An 18,789-nucleotide genomic window follows, 5' to 3' on the forward strand; every position below is an offset into this window, starting at 1 on the left:
ATAATGAAATCAATGCTCTGCTTTTGTTTTCAAACAAGGTGCTTTTTCCCCCCTCCTCTGTTGCTACCATCAGAAGCAGTTGAGAACCTGGGAAGCCTTCTCATGAATCATTTTGCAACTGTTGTGTATGCTTTTTCTTTTTTCTGGGAATTGATGTCAAAATTCTTACAAGTACCAAAATATCATCTTCCTACTCCTCTTGCAACTGTAATTTCAGCTTTTCTAGGTCTGACAGATCCAAAAAACCATCTTCTCTGCTTGCCAGAATGAGGCTGTGAATCATTGTATCCAGTTTCACACGCACCAAATTGAGTACATTTGTTGGAACACATCTGAAATACGATCTGATGCACGCTGTTTTTTTGGAAGACTTAATAGGCAGTCCTAGCAGATCACAAGTTGTTCTACTGTCTCAATATTGCACAAATGAAGCTCCATTCCCTTCAAAGATGAGCATGGTTATTACGGCAGATCCTTCAAGTCCCCACGCAGAAGTTCTACTTAAGGCAAACCACCAAATTTTCATTTTAGTTTTGTATCTGATGTGGCTGTTGTTTCTATCAGAGCACCTCCACCACAGTCCTTAGAGGATACCGGCCATCGCTACTCCCCCTAAAGCTGTGTTCACTGTCAAGACTGAGAAACTATTTGCTTGACCATTTCTGAAATTTATCCAACTAATCTTTGTCATTACTGGAGTCCATTATAGGCAACTGCTCTCAGCTGGTGTAACCCAACTAGAGTACCTACCACGCAGAGGGCTCAGTAAGGACGATACTGCATGCCACTGCAAGGAAACTCTCAGGTTCTTGCAGTGGTGCCTCTGTAACAGTTCAGTCATGGAGTAAGAGAGTGGGCACTACAGCACAATCTCAGGGGCTAAATTCAGGACAAAATTAACAGTTGAGAAAGAAATTTTATTTCAAGCTTCTAAGGGGGTATTACAAACAATAGAGAGAATAAAAACATTAAAAACTATTTAAAAAGTAATTGTCCCTTTAAAATAAAGACTCAAGCAGGTTTAACAATGAAGTATGCTATTCAATGAAGTTTTAAAAAAAGATTTAAAAAGTACTGGTTTTGCTGTATTTGCTAATCCTTTATAAAAAAAGCTGGGCATAAATACTTCGTGCATTCATATGCATTATTTGGTGTTTCATATTATATAACTTGGTACAGTATTTAAGATATCACTGCAAAAGAGTTCAAACACAGTGCATTTATAAATAATGGAGTCATTATAAATCACATTGCAAACATACCTTGCCATTTTCATTGTTACAAATTCGGTATCTCAGTGAAGGTAGGAATAAAGTAGCTACAACAATCAATATCTTGACTTTATTTTTTTTCTTTTTAATATAAAAATGCAGTTCTGGAAACCCACCCTCCTTCTTCCCCCTGCCCAAACATAATGCTTTACTTCTTAAAAATAAAAATAAAGTACTAATTCTATATACATCACATGTACCATACAAAAATGTATCCAAAGTTTCTATTGCTACCAAAGTGTTCTAAATTAAAAGTTACATAAATCCCCTCATTGGAAACAAAAGATTACAGGTTACAAAAAAATCAAATTACACACAAACCATCAAGTTATTTTATACAATTTCCAATACATTTTTCTCCCAAAGCAAGTTGTCTTCTTATGTGCCTGTATAAAAATGCATATCAATATATTTGTCAATTTTATTTTTCATTATAAAGCAAATTAATACATTTTCTACAATAAATAAAACACAGGGAGGCACACATACCAACAAAATTAAATGAACGGGAGATAAATGGGATATGGTTTTGAAAGAAATAATGTGCTTGCAGGCTTTAAGCCAGGTTTGTTTAAAACAAAAAGAATCTTAAGTTATTTTGGGCAACAATGGAGTGTTTTTGGTGATTTGCAAGTGATGTACATAGTATAATTTTTTTCTTGAAGTCTTTCTCACAAAGTACCCTCCAAAATAATGCAACATCCTTTCTTAAAATACATATTTGTAATTGTAAATTTACATCAATCTTAAATATGTGGTACTTTGTGCAAAGAGCAACGATTTACACAAACATTCAGAAGTCTTTTTCAGAAGCTACAGACCAAGGAAGAAATGATACAAGCAGCACCATATTGTATATGATTCAGGCAAACATATATTTGATGCCATTTTGATATTAGGCTTTAAGATCCACTAAACACCTTAAGCTGGAAGATGGTGCTTAGGTAACTTAACCTCAGAAAGAAAGGAAAAAAAAAAAGTAAAAAGCATGGAAACAAAAACCAACTCCCTCCCCAGCAAAATTATAAAAGGAATTAAAGAGCTACTTCTAAAATCAGAATAAGTTAAGTGTTGAATATACATTTATGTACAATTATGAACACTATGAACAAGACATTTTAACAGGTTTAGTGGAAAATCCTCCAAACTACAACACGATAAAATCATTAATCAATATGGCAATGGTGATTTAGAAGAATTGCTCAACTATTTCAAGTTTGCAGAACTCAGCCACTGAATCAACAATTAAGGGGTTGTATCTTCAATACATTCTTTTAGACAAAGAGGTTCATTAGTAGAGTTCAAGTCTGTGTGGTATTTTCATGCCTCGGTAGAATCTCTGTTAGTCAATATCACTGAAGTCACTGACTGGTTCTCCATGGACTCTACTCAGATGATTCATAGCACGATCAAAAGCAATTCTTACTGCTTTTCGTATGCTTGAGTTACGACCTTCCATCATTTTTAACTTGTCTATGGTCTCATCTATCCCAAGGGGAACCATTTTGGACTTGGGAAGCCACTGCCTGTAAGAAAGGGTAAAATAAGTATGTTAAATATAGAATAAAATCAACAAGTTTGTCCAGAAATGTCAGGGCTACCACACTGTGTTTCTCATAGACCAGATCAGATTTACAATCTTAAATGAAGTGAGAAAATTCTTCTTAAGATAGTACTTACTTGCCTTAAATAACAGGAAATATTAAGAACGCCTCTTCCACAAAACAAAGAATACATTTCAATTCAGTGATACTTATTTATGATTGATATTAAGTATCAAGTGAAAAAAATTAGCATGGAATACTGATGCGGTTTAGTTTAAGAACAGGCAGCAGCAACTAACAATGAACGGGACACAAGTTTAATTTGACAGAGTATTGTTTCTCCTCATTCTTTCATTTCCATTATTTCAAGGAATTTGCAGATGATGAATTTTTGCCTTACATTTAATACATCTCAATTTTGGTCTTTATGGGGAAAGCTACACCGCCAAGAAGTTCTGCTTTTACCCCACAGTATGAAATCCCACTAACTCAGTATTCAGGGTACTCTTCTGTTTTAAGCTCCACGAATATCATTAATTGCTGGACCCAGAGGACTGATAATGAAAGAAGCTCTAGATCCCATTCTTCTTGTTAAAGGAAAAGCATTCTAAGTAATTACAAATGTATGAACTAAATTTACTTAATTTCCATAAATGTTTATCTTAATCCTCTTTTCTTATGTTAGAGGTATTAAGGAAAACAAAAGTTAGGTAAACTAATGAATATCTATTGAAGTATGTTACTGTAGTCTGCAATTCCAACCCTGCAAACGGCAGAAGCCATGCTTCTGTTTAAAAACTTCAGTTTGGGAATCCATTTGGACTCAAACCAACTGCAAATCAGACAGTAAAGTCTGATATAAAACATTTTCTCCAGATATTTTAACTGAGTAAAATTGTCTCTTGAAATACTGTTTTTTATTAAAGCACTCTAAACTACAACCCCATTGTACTGAGCACACACAATGAAACAAAAAAATGTGAAGAGTCAGTACAAGGATACAGAGAGAACAGTACAGAATGGTAACATCAGTGACCAGCATGATAAGCAGCAGGCTAACAATTATCAGTTTTAATACAGATAAAAGGGAAGTTTTAAGAAAGCATTTTTTAATAGAAATCTTGCCAAGTCCTGCAGATGCAAGAAGTGAAGGAAAAGAAACAAATATGACTACTTGAAAAGGTAATCCATCGGTGACAGAAGCTGGTATCACAGACTGAAGATGACATATACTCTGCAAGTGAATGAAAATCACAGACATGGTTTCAGGAGTAAAAGAGACAAAAGCAAATTAAGAATGATGAGTGCCAAAATAATCAGGATGAAAGAACCATTGCCAAAAAAAAGTTGGGGGCGGGGGGAGGGCTGGAAAAATGTTTAGCCTTTCCGTCTATGCAGAGTATCCATTAGAGACAGTTTTGCACAATATTTGCAAGATTTAGGATCACCTGCATATGGGAATGAATCAGAAAGGTTTAAGCTGCAGAGGACTCCCAAGATCAAGTAGTAATCACAGCAATTATTAAGAAAGTGGCTGGGGAGAGCATGCATTACACTTGTGATACCAGTAACAGAAGAACAAGAAACAGGATACTGAGTATGTTTAAATGTGGATGTTTTCTATGAAGAAATGCAGAAGAATGGAAGAACAAAGGCGGGATCTCATTGGAGTCCTGTGCAACTGAAAAAACATCATGAAGAAGTACCAATTAATTAAGAAAAGAATTGAAGAACAGAGAGAGCAAGCCAAAGAATCATGATTATTCCAAACAACCTATGGGGACAGGAAAGCAAACACCAGTTCTAAATTTCAGGCAGGAAGTTATTTAGATGATAGCATACTAGGACAGAGAGAGTGAGGAGAATGGCAGCATTTCGAGACATCACATATGATCAGCTAAAGAGGAAAATGGTATCTGTTAAGTGTAAGCAAATTCAACAGTAAAATTGAGATATAAGGATTTAAAGCTAGCTTGAACTGTGTGGAAACCTAGGGAGGAGACAGATTAAGAACAACACAGGAAAGTAGTATGTAACTTGATGAAAGTAAGAAAGAGAGGTAGATGAAAAGCTTCCGTATCTGGCAACCCCTCCCCCCCTCCCCAACAACCAAACAAAAATACACCAAAAAAACCCTAACTTAAAAAAAAAAAAACAAAACCACAATAAAAAACTAGCAAAAGGGGAAGAGAATATTTTATTCTGTGAATTATCCCTTCAGGCTCCACACAGCATATTGCTGATGCTGAAAGAAATGGAAAAACGGAGTATTTCATGAAAAAATTTACAAAGGCCTAAGAACATCAAATGACAGTGTCAGTAAAGCATTTAACTAGAGAAATTAAAAATTTGAAGAAAATGCACTTGAGCAGACTGGGGGTGGGGAAAGTGTTGTCATTTGGAAAGCAAAGACTAAAAAAATATTACCTTTAAAAAAATCTGTTTAGCCAAAGAAGCAAATTTATCAGGTCAACAAATTAAACCAGCTTGTAAATCAAACCAAAAGGCTACTCATTTTTATTATTTTCTTCCAAACTGACCATAAAAAGGTATCTTTCAGTGATGATATGCCTTGGTCCAAGAACAGACTCAAATATGAAATTTTAACATTACAGTTGATACTTCCATAGGAAAGATATCCATGGAAAGATCATGTTTCAATTTTATTTTAGACTAAAGGCTTTTAAAATTTTAAGTCACTGCATCAAACAATACATTTCAATAACATACCAACTTCTTTTATTGTCAAAAAACAGTACTAAGAATAGTTTCTCGTCTGATTTGGTCTGCATTTGTTCTCCAATTTTCAGTACATCCAGAGGTGGCACTGGTATAGTAACACCGTTGTGATGGCCAGCAACACGAGGCATCTTAGGGTCAATAATCTATAGAAGAGAAGAAAGGACAGTTCCTAATTTTTAAAACAATGTGATTTATTTTAAGCAGTTATTACAAGTATAGTTAATGGGAAAAGAATCATAAACTAAACAGCCACTGGACATAAATTTGCTTTGTATTACATACTTACATAACTTCTTGACATAAGATGACTAGGCATAGTGGAGGCCTAGAGCATTCTTCACCTCATCAGTTCTTAAAAGTTACATTTGAATTTCACTTAGCACAATTTTGCAGACTGACAAGCAGGTTTCAGAGTGAGAACATTGAACCAGGATTTCTAAAAGCAACTAGTCATAAGCGGCCTCAAATTTTTGTTTTTGAATTTCAGTTATCTTCAAGAAACACCTATTTTAAGGTATAAATACTTGCTTCTGCAAAATACAAGCCCCACACTCAAAATCTGGAGGGAAAAAACCCTCTAAACAAGCAAAAGAAACCCAAACAGAAAAAAAGAAAACAGAAGTCACTTTCAAGTATCTTGCATATCCAATTTAATGACTCAGTTTTAACCATGCAGTTACAGTCACAATTTTTTTTCTAAACAAAGGTTGGGAGAGGGGAAAAGATGCTGCTAAAATTAAACTGATCAGGCTGATGGAAAAACTCCTTTGTAGGCAGACCACAGCACTGTCAAGCGCCCAGCTTCCACCAAAGAGGGATTATGTTACTTCATGCCTGTTCCACCCAACTCCTACCCTATAAACCTCTATTGTTTTTCTAGCATCCACACTGGCACCAATCTTAATCCACAGTAAACTGATTATGGGAACTAAATCAACAGAAAGCTAACACTGTGGGGAGTCTGTACAAATCGGGAGAAGGACTTTCTTTTGACTGAGGTTTAATTCCTCAATCACACTCAGAGAAACTCCTCATCACACACTCAGAGAAACAGCAGTGCTGACATAAAGGAGTGGGCAGAAAAGAAGCCCCTTTGGTCATGATGAGCTTATTCTAACACTAAAGTGTTAACACCATTCAAAAGACAATCAAATCATCAAACATTCATCATTTCACCCAAGAGCGTTCAGGTCACCCACTGAAGGCACTTAAGTGCTCTGAATCTCATCTCCACAGGTTTTTATAGAATCATGGAATGATTTGGGTTGGAAGGGACCTTTAAAGGTCATCTAGTCCAACCCCCCTGCAATGAGCAGAGACATCTTCAACTAGATCAGGTTGCTCAGAGCCCTGTCCAACCTGACCGTGAATGTTTCCAGGCATGGGGCCTCTACCACCTCTCTGGGCAACCTGTGCCAGTGTTGCATCACCCTCATTGTGAAAAATTTCTTCCTCAGATCTACCCTCTTTTAACTTAAAACCATTACCCTTTGTCCTATTGCAACAGGCCCTGCTAAAACCTGACTCTGATTACATTTCCTGATGTCCCCAGAACACATTAAAACAGTCATGACTGCCCAGTCTATTATATAAATCAAGCCATAGTGTATAAACTGTTTCTATAACCCCAAATGCCTAAAGCCAAACACTCAATCAACAACATTTTCTTTGCAAGCTTTGATTTAAGTAAAACTGTGTGTATTTCTCCTAAAATAAGATGGGCACAACAGCTTTAAGTTTTCTAGTACATCATTCACAACTGGATGCAACCATTCAATTTATTCTGACTCTACCAAGTTTTTTGCTTCTTTAATGAACTGCAGAATCAGAAGTATTTTTATACTCATTTTGCAGCAGAAAATGTCTTACAGTTCCAACACTAACAAGATGCCTGCCAAATGCTTATTCTGTTGATCCCTTAAAAAATAATATATATTGCAGCAACAAAGACTACTGAGACAGATGCGCTGGTTTTGGTTGGGATAGAGTTGATTTTCTTCATAGTAGCTAGTATGGGGCTATGTTTTGGATTTGTGCTGAAAACAGCATTGATAATATACGGCATGTTTTCATTATGGTTGAGCAGTGCTTACACAGAGTCAGGGCCTTTTCTGCTTCTCACACATCCCCACCCTGGGGTGGTGAGACCAGAGGTTAGACTGGACTGCGAGGACAGGTGACACCAACTGACCAAAGGGATATTCCATACCATATGGTGTCATGCTCAGCATATAAAGCTGGGGGAAAAAGAGGGGACATTCGGAGTTACGGTGTTTGTCTTCCCAAGAAACCACTATGCATGATGGAGCCCTGCTTCCCTGGAGATGGCTGAACACCTGCCTGCCCCTGGGAAGTGGTGAATGAATTCCTTGTTTTGCTTTGCTTGTGTGCACGGCTTTTGCTTTACCTATTAAATCGCTCTTTTCTCACTTTTACCCTTCTGATTCTCCTCCCCATACCACCAGCTGGGAGTGAGCGAGCAGCTGCGTGGTGCTTAGTTGCCATCTGGGGTTACACTGTGACAACAGATATTGCACATCTCAAAAGATGGGTAGGGTAGCAGACATTATTGACTCAACATCTGGTATTGCAATCATTTTACAAACTGATGTATGGTAAAGAGGGCAGAATAATCCACCTTTATTCATGCTGAATGGGAATTTATCAATTACCTTAAGCTCATGAACAGATATTTTCAGATCAGAAACGGTATCACTAGTGTACTGATGGGAACCTGTGTACTTACCAGAGCTGGGTAAGAGGGGTATCCACTGCATTTGGCCCATACTACTTTTAGAGGCTCAAGAACAGATGTTGCAGCATCAGTTGAAATCCACATACTGCTATGCCCAACTTCTACGAACAAATAATAATTAAATATAAAATTGTTAAAGAATGAAAATTCAGACAAATCTTCTGCAGTTCTTAATTTTCCTCAGCAATATCTCATAATTGTTAGAATCCAAATACCAATACCACCTTTCAAGCACACACCAATAAAAAGTAGGTAATGTTCATAACAGCTCTTCAAAGGTAACGTTAATACCAGTACTTTAATCCAAACATACAGATAAAGTTTTTAAGACATTTCTAGAAACAGGCTATCTTAAACACCTTAATTCTCAGAAAGCACGTTTGCAAAATTCTAATAATCTTTTCCCATTGAAAAAAGCTCAAAAGAAAACATAAAATTATGGTACTCCAAATAACCAGTTTCTTTTGAAACTACAACAACAATCCTGTCAGAGGTGATGGTATTGAAGATGCAAGTTGCATGGTATGTTTCCAAGGCATTAGATGTAACAGTACGATTAGCACCTGATAACTTACAGTGCTTGTCTGGTATACTTTTCTATTCTTATGCATAAGTTCTAATCGGCATTTTAATTTCTATGTATTTATTTATTTTTAATCATCCCTCTCGGTCTTTCTGCTCATCTTTTCCCTGCAGCAGAGTTCAAAAAGACCAACGGCGTTTGAAGAAGCAGCTGCAACAGTGTTTTTTTTCCTTCTCAGCTGGCAGCATAATAGAAAACTGAGTTTACGTTACTGCTTGCTTCTACCAGAATCCTTCATTTTCTTCTCTATTGCTCATGACTGGATTGAAGCATGAGACATATTTAAGCCATTCAGTCAACCAGAACCATGACTGGCCCCCTAAGACACACAGGGATATGGTCAAGAGACTGGGCAGAAGACAGTAAGTTATCCCCTCAAGATGAAACTGGGGGTGGAAAAAGTAGGAAGAAGGGAATGAAAGTTCTCAAGCTGTAAAAATGAGAAGGCACTCCAGTACAGGGGAAATGTGGTACCAAAATGCAGTTCAGAGGTTACTACTGCACTTCACAGTAAGGCAATGCTTGACAGAAGTTGCTCTCTACTTGCCAAAATACGATTTATTCCTCAATTCTTCCCAGTCTGCTACCATTTAAAATAAGCAATGCTTATTTATAATGAAACGTGGCATGCAGATCTATGTTCCACCTCAACATCACAGAAAGCACTGGAATAAAAGTGTTTTCAAACCTTGTAAGAGTAGAAATAGCAAGGACAAAGTGTTTAAGATTATCACAAAAAAAAAAAAAAAAAGAGGTCAATCATTCTCCACAATATATTCTAAGTCAATATTCAGCCACAGGCTATTAATTAAATTCTAATTTATTTTTAATCTATAATGGTATCAACATTTCAAGAAAATACTTCATGGAGAAGTCTAACTTTAGAGATTCACATCTACGTAACATTAGTTATCAAAATGCAATAATTCATAATAACTTGCCACCACAGCATAATGAAGATGTTGGATGTTTTTGAAGCTAAAAGTAGTTACTAGTAGTAGGTTCTATTATAGGTGTAGGTATCACAGGAGTAAGAAAAACAAATGCAATTTTTCCGGTGCCTGTAAGGCCTCAAACAACTCTCCTAAAGAAAACAGGGTTCTTTCCTATCAATCCCAGCAGGCTTTACAGAGATCTTTAATTAGTGGAGTCCATTACACAAAACCATGAAAACAACTTAAGTCTTATTTATACTATTTCTTACTGAACTACATAATCTTGGAAAAACAGTTACTAAATCTATTTACTGGTTTATTTGCTCCTTTCTGTATACTTTTAAATAGGTAATTTTAGGACATTCTTCACTTTCTCAATAAAGCATTTATAAGCATATAATACACAGAAATATAATACATATAGGCATTCTTGTACTTCTAAAGGGTATAGCTAAATATATAAAAACCTGGATATTATGGAAAAATATGTCAAATCGAGATGAACCATTGTGGTAATATCTCAAAATAATCAGCGCAACTCTTAACGTAACACAAAAAGCACTTTAGGCAACTGCTTTATTTTTCTGCTCTATTAAGACCAGTATGTTAAGTAGTCACATGTCAGAAAGAGTCATGAAGGTTTAGATTAATGTATCCTTCATACACAGACTATTTTGAAAAAAATATATAGAACTCTATCTGGAACAATAAAAATGTACAAGTCCTCTTCTCCAGGACAGCTAACAAGAAAGAAAAGAAACCTACATTATTCTCAGCTGCAGAGTTGATATGAAACAAATAAAGTGATATTTTAATCCTGAGTAGAAGGTCATACACAACCTGACAGGATGCATGCAGACAGATTCCTTCAGAGACTTCTCGGGTGTACACACAGTAGGGAAGAGTCTCAGAACCTTTCCTATTGAGACTTTATTCCACGTGGTGATAGAGGGTTACTATACTAGCACACATCGTTAGTAGTTTTCTAATAAACAACCCTTTATTTCCTCAAGCTATGAGAGACAATGAATTTAAGTTAGCAGTCAGGATAACGTACTGCTAAAGATTTTAAATAACAGTACTCCCACTAGCTGAAAACCAACAGTACCAAAATACTACAAACCAGACATAATATCCTGCAGAGTTTAGGGTAAAGATATGGATGTCTCATTACACTTTTCCTCCCCTTACAGACTTTTTACTTACAATATTTTTCAAACTTTTTTTTTTCAGTATCATTCTCATAATAAAGTCAATGTGTTTAGTTTTTTGTAGGAAGTTGAGCAGAACACCCATTAGGTGCCAGCGTCACAAGCCTCAAAACTTTACGGCATTTCTGTCTTCAAAAACAGCTAAGAACTTCAAACTCAGTACCTGCATAGCTTTCAGCAAGGAATGTGAGCTCCTCATAGGCCAATTTTATTTTAAACCAGAAACTTCAGCCACAAACAGGAAAGCTGATTTTACTGAAACATGACCAGATTAACAGTGCACAGTACTGTTTTGTTCTTTTTTTCCCCTCCTTTTTTAATTACATAGAGGAAACTGATTTTAACACCTAAACCTGCAGACAAATCCACTGACACATAGCATATTTAAGCACCAAAACTACTGTCACCCAAGAGGTAGCTGTGGTACCAGCAGTGCCGATGGATCATTCTTCAGTACAAATGATAAATCCAAACCTTCCTTCTATTGTGTAACTCTTGGCTGGACAAAGTGTTCTTTCTGCTATCAATGCTACCTGTTGAAATTAAGACCACGCAGAGGGGAAAGCTGTTTCAGTCAAAAGCAGCAAAATGTTCCCCTACAACCTGCCCCCTGCCCATTCCTGCTCACCAGTCTGATGTGACTGAAGGGAAAGGCAGCACCTAGACACTGCTGGGAAAAATACCACCACTAAGATTTACCGATGGAAGAAATAAATCTGACAAGAAGGTGGAGCAACTGACTGGACAAAGATGGGGACAAACAATTGAAAACTGGGACAAAAAGCATGACAGCGCCTGGGAACAGGAGAGCTAGATAAGAATCCTGGATCAGGGAACAAGGAATAGCCAGGCAAAAGGAATGGGCAAGGTTCAGGTGGGACAGGCAGAAGAACACTTTGCTACTTTGGTGCAGTAACTTCCTGACCCTATAAAGGAATCTAAGACCTACAAACCTCAGCACACCTCTGTACACAGCAGCTATTAATGAAAACTACTCGTCGCACATGTCTATTCATCTTGCAGTGCGCTCGCACCCCAAGGACAGTAAGATATAACATACAGTTAATTCTATTTGAAAACCAAGAAAACCCTACTAAGCCTACAAGTCCAAGCCCCAGAAGTTAGAAAGAATTCTGAGCCACTTTTGAAACTTTAATTCATCCTCTGTATCTCAATGTAGTCTTCATATTTCAATATATAACGTATTTTTCCATAACAGTCTTAACTCACCAAGTATTCTGAGTGGACCTGGTTCTAAAGCATACATCAGTCTCAAGTCAAAAATGCTGCACGTGGCAGCAGTACAACAGAAAACAGCATTCCTTAACTCGCACACTTGACTTGGTGAATTCAACAGCACTCTTGTAACATTGTTTGCATTTGAACTTACATATTTCAGTGTGCATGCATTACAATGACTACATCCATTAATCAATGCAAAACTGCATCACATCATAATTGCAGTATTACAACATACCATACCATAGGTTCTGAGATAGCATCTTGTAAATAGAAACAAGATATTTCTCGGACCTAAAGACAGCGTAACTGTAAGCACTGTGCTTGTTTCTAAATCATATATACTCTGTCAGATAGAACTGCTTGAGACATTTTACCAAGAATGAGCAACCTTTTATTTTAGTTTCTTTGTAAAATCTCTGATTTTACTAATAAAAGTAAATCATGGTAAGATTCCAGTTATGCACAGAATGTAAGAGACAGTTTTCACTTCACTCCTACTTATTTCCTCTTCTTGATCTGAGGTAACAGGATGCAGAAGGCAGCCAAAAGAGCTCAAATTAGACAGAATATATAGTCATATATAAAGTAATGTTGTTAAAAAGTAATGTGCTCCTCCTTTTAGGCAGCTGTAGAATGTATCTGAGAACAGACACAGAATTAAGAGAGATCAAGGAGAGGTCTGGGAAAAAAAAAAAACAACACAGGTACAGGAATTCTAAGTGGAAAGTGTTAAATGTAAGACTACCCAGTACAGAGTAAGAAAAGCAAATGGAAAAGGTTAAGTCCTGTATAAGAGGTTACCATACAGATAACAAAGATACTAAACCCGAGAGTAATGAAGCAGTAGCTGAAAACAGATCAGCTGCAACAAAGAAAAACAAAACTTACCATAAGGGGAGGAAAGAACAGACTAAGACAAACAAAGAGTCAAGATAAAAGCACTAGAAAGACATGAAAGAGTCCTGGACAAAGAACACCCAGGATGAGAGGGAGAAGAGTTATAAGGTCAGAAACTAAGGACAGGCCTGCTAGACACTGCAAGGTTGACACCTAACTTCAGCGTGGGAGCACTGCATTACTCAAACACAGTTCCACTTACAGAAGAGATGACCTACTTAAATCTTGTAATGCAATTAAAATATTGAAACAGGTGGAAAACATATTAACAGAACATAGTTATTCCCCTAAAATTTGGTAACTTAGTATCCTCCACATTCCTAGAAATTTCCACTTCTTCCTAATTTTAAAGTTTTCCTGAATTAAAGCAGACCATGTCTTACCCAACTGACAACACGTTGATGCAGAACAGTGTATGAGGAGCAAACCCTAAACGAAAAAGCCCAAAGAAAAATATCGATGGAACCACAAATAGTACTTTAGTCCAAGTTTTGCTTGTATTACTAGAGTAGCTTGATCACTTTAAATACCACTTATTAATCAAAACCCCAAAATCATGTACTGTTCTCTTCAAAGTTTAGAGAGTCAAAAGCAGAAACCAGTAGTTTCTGCAATGCTATCAACACTACTTTTAGAATGCTTAATGTATTTCAGCAGCAAAAATAAGAATGCTAGAATCTGTCAAATAAATGGACAATATTATAATTATACAATGTTATTAAGAATACAATTATTTATAGTTACCAGCTGCAATTCTTGCTGCTTTGGCATAGTTTCCATTTTCAATACATGATATCAATTCACTTCGGTCTTCCAGTGTGTGTCTTCGTATAAGTGCAGGTTTACCTTTACCACACTTTGGTAGGCTGAAACTACGAAAGTATTAATATTAAAACCATTACTTGATAATATCGTTCACTATAAATCAAGACTTTTAAAAAGAATTTAAAATTCATCACTACACAGTAAATTCAGAGCAGCAAGCTCTAACAAATTTTATGTAACAAACACAAATAGCAACATAAAAGCCAAACACCTAGATTACTTTCATGCACAGAATTGCCTAGTTATCAGCAAAAGACCAAAATGCACCTCAACTGCTGTACAGGTTATACATGCACAAATGAGAGAAACTGCTTTGTCTCCAGTATTATAGTGGATACTGGCCAAATGAAAACATCTCCCCTCTGCTCCAACGGTTCCACTACATAGGGAACAGTTATTTTCTTTTTCATTTTTCACTACAAATCCAAGTCCTTCAATCGTGGAATGTCTATACACATAGAATCTGAACAGCAATCATTGTAGATCAAACAGATCATTCCTCAGGAGTGATGCATCCTAATAAAGAGGAAGTCAGGCAAAGATGCCAGGAGGCCTGCATGGATGAACAAGGAGATCCTGAACAAACTCAAAAAGGAAGCTTACAGAGCATAGAAGCAAGGACATGTAGCCTGGAAGGAATACAGAGAACTTGTCCGAGCAGCCAGGGATCAGGTTAGGAAAGCTAAAGTCCCAATAAGAATTAAATTACATCTGGTCAGGGAGGTATAGGGCAACAAGAAAAGCTTCTATAGGTATGCTGGTAAGAAAACCAGAAGACTAGGGAAAATGTGGGCCCTTTCCACAAGGAAACAGGACACCTGGTTACCCAGGATACAGAGAAGGCTGAGGTACTCAAGGACTTTTTTGCCTCACTCTTCACTGGCAAGTGTTCAAGCCACACCACTCAAGTCAGAGAAGGCAAAGGCAGGGGGGCTAGGAGAATGAAGAACTGACCACTTGTAGAAGATCAGGTTCAAGACCACCTGAGAAACCTGAACATACACAGGTCTTTAGGACCTGATGAGATGCATCCCAGAATCCTGAGGGAGTTGGCTGATGTAGCTGCCAAGCCACTACCCACCATATCTGAGAAGTCGTGGCAGTCCGACGAAGTTCCTACTGACTGGAAAAGGAGAAACATAACCCTCATTTTTGAAAAGGGAAAAAAAGGACAATGTGGGCAACTACAGGCCAGTCAGTCTCACCGCTGTGCCTGGCAAGATCATGGAGCAGATCCTCCTGGAAACTATGCTAAAGCACGTGGAAAATAAGGAGGTGATTGCTGACAGCCAACACTGCTTCACTAAGGGCAAATCGCACCTGACAAATGTGGTGGCCTTATATGATGGGGCTACAGCACTGGTGTATAAGGGAAGAGCAACTGATGTCATCTACCTTGATACTGTCCCACATGATGTCCTTATCTCTAAACTGGAGAAACATGGATTTGATGGATGGACCACTTGGTGGATATGGAATTGGCTGGATGGCTGCACTCAAAAAGTTGCGGTCAACAGCTCAGGTGGAGACCAGTAACAAGTAGTGTTCCTCAGAGTCGGTATCGGGACTGGTGCTGTTTAACATCCTTGTCAGTGACAAGGACAGTGGGACTGAGTGCACCCTCAGCAAGTTTACTGATGACACCAAGCTGTGTGGTGCAGTCGATATGCTAGAAGGAAGAGATGCCATCCAAAGGGACCTTGACAGGCTTGAGAGGCAGGCCCATGTGAACCTCATGAAGTTCAACAAGGCCAAGTGCAAGGTCCTGCATGTGGGCTGGGGCAATCCCAAGCACAAGTACGGTCTGGGCAGAGAATGGATTGAGAGCAGCCCTGAGGAGAAGGACTTTAGGGCACTGGTTGATGAGAAGCTCAATATAACCTGGCAATATGTGCCTGCAGCCCAGAAAGTCAACCATATCCTGGGCTGCATCCAAAGAAGCGTGACCAGCATGTCAAGGGAGATGATTCTGCACCTCTACCCTGCTCTGGTGAGATCCCACCTGGAGTCCTGCATCCGGCCCTGGGGCCCCCGATGTAAGAAGGACATGGACCTCTTGGAGCAGGTCCAGAGGAGGGCCATATAGATGATTAAAGAGCTGGAGCACCTCTCCTATTAAGACAGGCTGAAAGAGTTGGGGTTTTTCAGCTGGAAGAAGAGGGACTTTTTACAATGGCATGTAGTGACAGAACAAGGGGTAATGGCTTTAAACTAAAAGACTGTAAATTTAGACTAGACGTAAGGAAAAAATTCTTCACTATGAATGTGGTGAGGCAGTGGAACAGGTTGCCCACAGAAGTTGTGGATGCCCCATCCCTGAAAACATTCAAGGTCACATTGGACGAGGCTCTGAGCAACCTGATCTAGTTGAAGATGTCCCTGCTCATTGCAGCGGGGTTGGAACTAGATGTTCTTTAAGGTCCCTTCCAACCCAAACCATTTTATGTTTCTATGAAATCCTCCATATCACATTTACAAGAGATGCAATATTAAATTCTCTTTGTTTCTGAAAGCCTGTTTGACATGAGTGCGTTAACACCATTTCCTTAACCAGTTTAACACCGTTCTTGAACACATGAATAAAAGACTTCTTTTTTCCTTTTCTTAACAGATTTACCCTGTACTCCTGTATGCCCCATCCTCATAGCCCAGGACTGGAGACAGCTACCTTTTACCAAGAGATTAGTGTGCTTTTGGAAGATGTGCACCATTGTGATGGAGAAATATTTATCAATGGTGGCAGAGGTGACCATTCTGACAGTCCTATCTTTAACAACAGACTTCACAAGGAGAAAGGTCAATAGTTGGTATACAGGTACTATCATCACTGCAATAACTAGCCAGTAATCCAAATCACAGACTGATAATCTACAGTTCCACGGCTACTGAATTTACCTTCCCTGTGTACAAGAAGTTGCTTCTCTGCTACCCTCACCAAAATAAACACTCCCACTTTACTGCTCAGGATTAGGAAGGTAATTAAAACACGATATGATATGCAGAAACATGTACATCTATCTATGCAGGCCAAGAGAAGAATACTCAAGCAGAAAGTGTAACTGCCCAGGTCTGCAACAACCCAAATTCAACAAAAGTATACTAGCAATCCTGAAAGGCATCTCAGATTTGACAGAAAACTGAAATGTACTCTTTTTTCTAGAATTTGTGCAATCCTCCAATGTGGGTCACAAGCAGTACAGAAAACCGATATATTCAGCCTCAAATTCGCATTTCAGATTTACTGTTTTACCTTGAGTTACACAAAAGACTGTTACTAGATGAAATACTAGATTCTGATGCACAGCGGCGGCGAGGTTCAACTTTTCTTCCCGGAGTATCATCTAACGCTCTCTCTTTATTTCCATCTCCAAAACCATTTGACAGACCTACGGCATAACACAAAAATAAATTGCATCAAACTGGAAACCACACCATTTTCATTAACATTTTTTTTTGTATTAATATACTGTATCATTATTGTTCTGTACTTCAAATATTTTGTTGTGATGAAAAAGAAAGAACATGAATATTAACAAAATATTTCTTTTCAAAACATAGTATTATAAATAGGAGGTTCCTGTAGTCCAGATTTTAAAGACAGGATGAAAATTTAGGTAAAAAAGGTGAAGATTATAATATGGGAAATGCCAAATGGAATATCAAAACAGTCTTTGTATGTAATATTTCCAACTGTTAAGACAGTCAGGCTGCAGAAGCTGGGTAGGAAAAAAAACCACAAAAACAAAACACCAAAACCAAGAAAAAAACATTACAAGTGAGGCAGATTTACCAAATCAACACAAGACTCATCTGAATACAATGATACAACTGTAGGTCAAGAAATACTGAAAATCCTTTTCAAACACTAGAGGTAGAGAGAGGTAGGGATACCGTCCTGATACTATCTAGCTCTTCCTCAAAGTCTTTCCATTTTCGTAAATTCAGACTGACTTTATCATGTGTTTTCTGTGATCAACAATTAATAATACGCACATTACTATTTTTGACTATCCTTCCCCTGGCATAAGTTAATATACATCCAAGGATATTGTATTTTAATTTCATAATTGTACTGAAAACGTAAAAAAGGGTTTTATATTACAAGCTACTGATTTGATGGGCTGCCACCAATCCTGCTCTGTGTTTGCTGATTACAAATGGTATAGTTCTTATTAGTCCATTTCCATATTTGATTGAAGAGACAAATGAAGAGGTTTAAGATAGCATTCTGAAGACTTCCACAGGGCTGGGAGGGAAATTAGAACTAAAAAAGAAAGAATCCAACACAGACTCGGGAGTATCAACAGAAATGAACTGGTTAAGACAATGGTACTAGCCTGCAATCAGCTATAGCAAGCTGTAGACTGCAAAGGGAAGAAAATTTTGACACAAATTCAATTCTGAGCACACTTATTCCATTACAATAAATTGAAGGCATATAACCAGCATTCTTCTCGTAGTGCAAGAAAAAGCTACCCATCTCAGCCATCCTATTACCAGAGTCTTAAAGGTCATCATGATCTTTGTTCATTCAGACATAGTCAAATAAGCTTATGTAACTTCACGTGCTTCTCCACAGAGCATTATATCCTAAAACAAATGTGACAGAACTCCCTTCATTAAGTTCTAATTCTTCTAGTCTGTTTGCTACGAAGACCTCTGCAAAGAGGACTGACAACTAAGGAACTTGTGCTTAGCAAGTTACTTTCTACGATCCAGTCATATTTCAAGGCATTTCTGTAAAGTGATTTAAGGAACTTCACCCTCCATCCCAGGAGATCTTC

The 18,789-nt window shown here is 37.7% G+C and overlaps 1 protein-coding gene across 5 annotated transcripts in view; it reads right to left on the reverse strand.

The window, feature by feature from the left end:
• Positions 1 to 1,776: 1,776 nt before the first annotated feature.
• Positions 1,777 to 18,789, reverse strand: part of BRD1 (bromodomain containing 1) — a 63,743-nt gene continuing 46,730 nt past the window's right edge. For all 5 annotated transcript variants that reach the window (XM_082001103.1, XM_082001101.1, XM_082001102.1 and 2 more), the window contains exons 8-12: positions 17,256 to 17,391; positions 13,925 to 14,052; positions 8,304 to 8,413; positions 5,546 to 5,700; positions 1,777 to 2,797 (exon numbers count right to left, since the gene is read on the reverse strand). In XM_082001103.1, coding sequence (XP_081857229.1) covers positions 2,614 to 2,797; positions 5,546 to 5,700; positions 8,304 to 8,413; positions 13,925 to 14,052; positions 17,256 to 17,391 — 713 coding nt within the window. In that variant the 3' untranslated portion in view covers positions 1,777 to 2,613. The remainder of the gene's footprint in view (positions 2,798 to 5,545; positions 5,701 to 8,303; positions 8,414 to 13,924; positions 14,053 to 17,255; positions 17,392 to 18,789) is intronic.

The sequence above is a fragment of the Phaethon aethereus genome, assembly GCF_964289735.1.
Source record: "Phaethon aethereus genome assembly, chromosome: 1".
In the NCBI taxonomy this organism is placed as follows: Eukaryota; Metazoa; Chordata; class Aves; order Phaethontiformes; family Phaethontidae; genus Phaethon; species Phaethon aethereus.